The sequence below is a fragment of the Gekko japonicus genome, unplaced genomic scaffold (genome assembly GCF_001447785.1).
Source record: "Gekko japonicus isolate JY-2015 unplaced genomic scaffold, Gekko_japonicus_V1.1 scaffold639, whole genome shotgun sequence".
Taxonomy (NCBI): domain Eukaryota; kingdom Metazoa; phylum Chordata; class Lepidosauria; order Squamata; family Gekkonidae; genus Gekko; species Gekko japonicus.
The window spans coordinates 24,126-30,411 of record NW_015176471.1 but is presented as its reverse complement, the minus strand read 5'-3'; the positions used below and the strand labels follow the sequence as shown (position 1 = coordinate 30,411).

Below are 6,286 nucleotides of genomic sequence, written 5' to 3'. Positions count from 1 at the left end.
ACGCACAATCGTTCCGTCAAGAGTACTTCAGCTTTCCCAATACATCTGCGCCAGGTTACTAGTCCACATTGTTTTCAAACTAGCCGCGACTTGCTCACTCAGGTCCAAATTAGTCACTTGGGGCACAATGAAGGTCTGGAAGGGGGAAAAAAGGACTGGATGCCTTTCTGGTTGCCAAAAGTGCTTCCTATTTGGTACAGGTGACTCAGTAAGGTGCCACTGATCAACCTGGATCACACACGCCCGATCACCTAATTACACTGCTAATTAGGCTGGGGCCTAACACACACCTTTTGCAATGCATGCTTATGGACAAACTGGGCACATGAGACAGAGACTTCTCGGTGGCAGCCCCACAATATGGAATACTGTCCCAGGGAGGGGTGCCTGGCCCCCTGACTGTCAGTTTTCAAGAGGCAGTTGAACAGTTTAATTTTGGACTCCATTTGACTGATTTACTTCTTACTATGTTGTCGAAGGCTTTTATGGCCGGAGTTCAATAGCCGTTGTAGATTGTCCGGGTTGTATGGCCGTGGTCTTGGCATTGTAGGTCCTACAATGCCAAGATCACGGCCATACAACCCGGAAAACCTACAACGGCTAATTACTTCTTTCATATTGGCAGTCCTAACCAGAGTTTTTAAATTATGACTTTTATGGGTTTTTAATCATTGTTGCTTGTATTGTGTTTTTACAATGTTTTATTTATACTGTATGCCACCTTGAGTTCTGCCAGGGAGGAAGGTGGGTAATATACATTTTAAGTAAATCAATAAAATCTGGCTCTTTCAATCAACATTAAATTCACAGCCTCTTGATTTCTGAAATGTCAAGTCTCCAGTTTCTAGGGGCCGTAATTGGATTCCGCCGTCAGGCTTTGACTTCTGCGGCTGTAACGGAGCGGAGGCGGAAACCGGAACTGTTCAGCCTTCGAGAGGATATCTGATGTTGCTGATCCCCGCAGGCAGGCGTTTCACCCCACCTGCAAGCAATGCTCCCTCTAAGCAGTGGAGTCTTGCGAGCAAAAACTCTACTTTGTGAGCTACTGGCATGAAAGTTGTGAGCGAGCGATTTGGCTGCTGCATAAGTTAGTTTGCTCTGGAGCCATCCTTCCTTTTTTTTTCTTTCTTTTTTTTTGCAAATCTCTTTTATTTTCCAAAACTACAAGACAATAAGGAAAGGGAAACTATAAACTACAGGAAAAAGTAAAGATAAACCACTAAAAACCCAAGAGGTGATGGTCATATACTGATTACAATAAAAAAGCTTTAAGTAAAAAAAAAAGTAATTTGTTACATTGAAGGGGACCGTTAAAGTCGCTTAAATAATTCAAGTCCAGGTATTCTGACTTAGTAAAGAGCAATACAAAAGAACAATTAAATATTAAGAAGCCAAAAACTAAACTTCAGAGAAAATTGGCATCTCATTTGCCTCTTCTTTCCCTCAACTGATATCCTTGCTTGGGGGCCGGAGCCATCCCTTCCTGAGCTAAGACAAAAATGTGCGAGCCGCAGGCTAAAAAAACTGTGAGCTGGCTCACACTAACTCAGCTTAGAGGGAACACTGCCTGCAAGGTATGCGCAGGCGGCACCGCGTACGGGAGCCAACCAAGCATGGGGGGGGGGGGGGGGGTGGACAGGCAGACGCTGCTGAAAAGGGAAGCCACTGAGCTGGGATTCAGGTGGTTGCTCTTTCGAACTAGTGAGGAGGAGGAGGAAGAAGAGGAGGAGGAAGAAGGAGGAGGAGGAAGTAGAGGAAGGAGGAAGAGGAGGAGGAAGAGAAAGAAGAGGAGGAGGAAGAGGAAGAGGAAGAAGGAGGAGGAAGAAGAAGAAGAGGAGGAGAAAGGAGGAGGAGGAAGAAGAAGAAGAGGAGGAAGGAGGAAGAAGAAGAAGAGGAGGAAGGAGGAGGAGGAAGAGGAAGAAGGAGGAGGAGGAGGAAGGAGGAGGAGGAAGAGGAGATTGGATTTATACCCCGCTCTTCACTACCCAAAGGTGTCTCAGAGTGGCTTACAAACTCCTTTCCTTTTCCCTCCCCACAACAGACACTCTGTGAGGTAGGTGGGGCTGAGAGAGCTCTGACAGAAACTGCTGTTTCAAGGACAGCTCTGACAGAACTAGGGCTTGCCCAAGGTCATCCAGCAGCTGCGAGTGGAGGAGTGGGGAATCAAACCCGGTTCTCCCAGATTAGAGTCTGCACACTTAACCACTACACCAAACTGACTCTCGAAGAGGCGCCCAAACGGGGGATTTACCTCCGCGTCAGTGGAGAGCCACTCACTCTGTTGGCTTAACGCCACGGCCTACATGCTCCCGTTGGGCTTCGATGCTCAGATGTACTCGACCAACCAGAATTTCTAGTCGGGATATGAAATGTGTTACACAACCCAATGGTTTTTCCCCCCCTTCTTCTGTATTTGCTTCGCCAAATGATACCAAAACCTAAATTACATTTTGAAAAAGGGATTCGAAACACGGCCTCCAAGACCCCAGTCTTGACGCTCAAAGCGCTACACCGCGCTGGTTATTCTTCGTTCCTCCGGGTGTGGGGAAAGGATGGCTTTTGTTTGCTTTTAAACGGTCGCTTCCAGTTGCTAGCAATGGAGTCTTGTGAGCAAAAAAATCTACTTTGTGAGCTGCCGGCATGAAAGTTGTGAGCTAGTAATTTGGCTGCTGCATAAATCAGTTGGCTCTGGAGCCATCCCTTCCTGAGCTGAGACAAAAACGTGTGAGCCAGAGGCTAAAAAACTGTGAGCTAGCTCACATTAACTCAGCTTAAAGGGAACACTGGTTGCTAGTAGAGTGCACCACTGTGCATAATAGAAGTGTTTGATGTGTACCTCTAACCTGGGGTGCGTGTTGTTGGTCTTGCTCTCGCTAGAATCCTGAAAAGGACCAGGGGACGCCGTGGCCTCCTCCACAGAATTGAACCCAAGGCAACGGCGTTCTTGAACTTTCTTTTCCTGGAAGACTGAGAGAACTTCCTTGAAGGGAAGTCAGGGGAGAGGATTCCCTGTGATAAGTGCATCATCTATCACTTGGGAACCTGGACAACCAACGGATAATTTACGAACCTCTGAAACATGACAGGGCAGCCCTAGGTAGCCAAGCGCTGGGCTCTGTTGCCAGGAACAGAACAAGGACATCTTCATTCTTGTACAGGAGAGAGGGTCCCCTGGCCCGCACAGCACTGTGGTTTCCACTCACACAAGTGTCACAGCTGGTGCTTGTATGCGCACACACCCGCGCAGGCTCAGACGCCACACATTCCACAAGTAAAAAATGGACTTGCATCTCGAATCCATTCTCAAAAACAGATGGGAAATGCGCATCCTTAAATGGGGGGGCCTTTCTGTTCCTCTACGCTGTGCAGCTTTTGCTATCACTGACTTTGGTTTTGTGGTTCTGAAGTCCCATAAGCCTTTGCGCTTTCGCTGGCAGACTAGGCGTAAAAACCAAAGCCTTGCCCTGTATACGTACCCTTTGCCTGAATTCACATTCCAGGGCCTTCAAAGCCGAAACGTGTCAGTCTAGGTCTTTTTTTGACATCGCAGTTAATAAAACACACCTAGGTGGAAGTTCGTACTAGCAACCAATGCCCCCTCTAAGCTGTGGAGTCTTGTGAGCAAAAATTCTACTTTGTGAGCTGCTGGCATTAAAGATGTGAGCGAGCGATTTGGCTGCTGCATTAATTAAATCAGTTTGCTCTGGAGCAATCCTTCCTGAGCTGAGACAAAAATGTGTGAGCTGGAGGCTAAGAAACTGTGAGCTAGTTCACTCAAACTCAGCTTAGAGGGAACATTGCTAGCAACTTAAGATGGGCTGGTATTTGGCAAGTTTGGTTTGTTTTAATTAACTCCTCCCTTGATTCCTATCGGCTGAAAGGAGTTTTAAAAGGAGGCTTTGGGCTTTGTTCGGGGCGGTTTGGCCAACACCCCACCGAGGCTTGAGTGGGGTCTTGGTCCACAGTCCGGGGATTCCTTGTTCTTTCAGAAGAGTACACTAGATCAGGTACTGGGACTTTTCTATATGCAACTGGGTACTGATATTGCACATAGAAGAAGAGAGAAGAGATTGGATTTATACCCCGCCCTTCACTAACCGAAGGAGACTCAGAGCGGCTTACCATCTCCTTCCCCTTCCCCTCCCTACAACAGGCACCCTGTGAGGTAGGTGGGGCTGAGAGAGCTCTGACAGAAACTGCTCTTTTTTCAAGAACAGCTCATCAGAACTATGGCTTGCCCAAGGTCATCCAGCAGCTGCGGGTGGAGGAGTGGGGAATCAAACCCGGTCCTCCCAGATTAGAGTCTGCGCACTTCACCACGACACCAAACATATGCTATTGAGTTTTACTTGTGTATGGTTCTAGAGTTAATAAATACTTTTCGCTTGAGGGAACTGTTCTCTCTGTGTTTCTCTCCCTCTGGAGGCCTGAGTTCCCCAGCCAGACACCACCCACCTATAAAAAAAAAGAACCCTAATGGGGTCGGGGGTCCCTGGAAGGGGTCTGGACCCCAATAATCCCCCCACAGCCACAGAACCACGACTTTGACAAACGAGGTACAGCAAGAAGCCAAGACCCATACCTGCGGTTTCACGGGTTCCAGGAACTCAATTTGAAATTCATACACGTTGTCCCCTTTGGCGCCATGGCCCTGAGCTGGAACAGGAACATGGACAAAGGTTTTACAAACTTGGTGCATATTTCTTAGAGTTTAAAAAAATGGGGGGGGGGGGGGAAACAAGACAGGAACCTGTTCTTATAAAGCTTCATCTAAACATTTCGCTATCTTATGTCGGGTGGGTCAGAATGGTGCCAGTTCTGTTGTACAAAAAAAGAGAACGGGTACGCAAAGAGGAATTACCTGGATGAACAGGTACTGTCATAAATGGCTATCACTGAAGGACTGACCTGTTAACTTATTTTGATGTCCTTTGAAGAGCATAAGAAAGAAGCCCATGTTGGATCAGGCCAGTGGCCCATCCAGTCCAACACTCTGTGTCACACAGTGGCCAGAAAGACCAGGGCCATCAGGAGGTCCAGCAGTGGGGCCAGAACACTAGAAGGCCTCCCACTGCCCCCCCCCAAGCACCAAGGATACAGAGCATCACTCGCCCCGGCCTGAGAGTTCCTATAAGAACAGAAGAGAAGCCAATGTTGGATCAGGCCAATGGTCCATCCAGACCAACACTCTGTGTCACACAGTGGCCAGAAATACCAGGGGCCATCAGGAAGTCCATCAGTGGGGCCAGAACTCCAGAAGCCCTCCCACTGTTGCCCCCCCCAAGCACCAAGGATACAGAACATCACTTGCCCCAGAGTGAGAGTTCCTACCTTTACCTTGTGGCTAACAGCTACTGATGGACCTCTGCTCTTAAGAACGTAAAAGAGAAGCCAATGTTGGATCAGGCCAGTGGCCCATCCAGTCCAACACTCTGTGTCACACAGTGGCCAAAAATACCAGGTGCCATCAGGAGGTCCAGCAGTGGGGCCAGGACACTAGAAGCCCTCCCACTGTTGCCCCCCCCCCCAAGCACCAAGAATACAAAGCATCCCTTGCCCCAGACCGAGAGCTCCTATAAGAACATAAGAGAAGCCAATGTTGGATCAGGCCAATGGCCCATCCAGTCCAACACTCTGGAGCAGAAAACAGATGTATTTAAACCCTGCTTTCTGCTCCCCATGAAAAGCTGCAAGGAGCTAAAGGAGGCTATTTAAACCATGCTTTCCTCTCTCCATGAAACAGACTGGAATGGGAGATTGCTGAATTACAAGTTTATTATAACACTCCGGACAATGGAACCCAAGGACTTAACAGAGATATCAGGTCCTTATCTTATTACACATGCTAAGTCACTCAGTTCTCACTTATGTTTCACCTTGTCATCATGGCCTCCCATGCTGCCACTGCCATGACTTTCACTGCTCTTGCGGTTAAGAACATAAGAACATAAGAGAAGCCAATGTTGGATCAGGCCAATGGCCCATCCAGTCCAACACTCTGTGTCACACAGTGGCCAGAAATACCAGGTGCCATCAGGAGGTCCAGCAGTGGGGCCAGGACACTAGAAGCCCTCCCACTGTTGACCCCCCCCCCAAGCACCAAGAATACAGAGCATCCCTTGCCCCAGACCGAGAGCTCCTATAAGAATATAAGAACATAAGAGAAGCCAATGTTGGATCAGGCCAATGGCCCATCCAGTCCAACACTCTGTGTCACACAGTGGCCAGAAATACCAGGTGCCATCAGGAGGTCCAGCAGTGGGGCCAGGACACTAGAAGCACTCCC

General features: G+C 48.4%; 1 protein-coding gene across 1 annotated transcript in view; it reads right to left on the bottom strand.

Annotated features, from left to right (window-relative positions):
• HACD3 (3-hydroxyacyl-CoA dehydratase 3) overlaps positions 1-6,286 on the bottom strand; it is a 24,840-nt gene that overhangs the window by 12,997 nt on the left and 5,557 nt on the right. Inside the window, exons 3-4 of the mRNA XM_015427134.1 lie at positions 4,583-4,656; positions 2,837-2,980 (exon numbers count right to left, since the gene is read on the bottom strand). Coding sequence (XP_015282620.1) covers positions 2,837-2,980; positions 4,583-4,656 — 218 coding nt within the window. The remainder of the gene's footprint in view (positions 1-2,836; positions 2,981-4,582; positions 4,657-6,286) is intronic.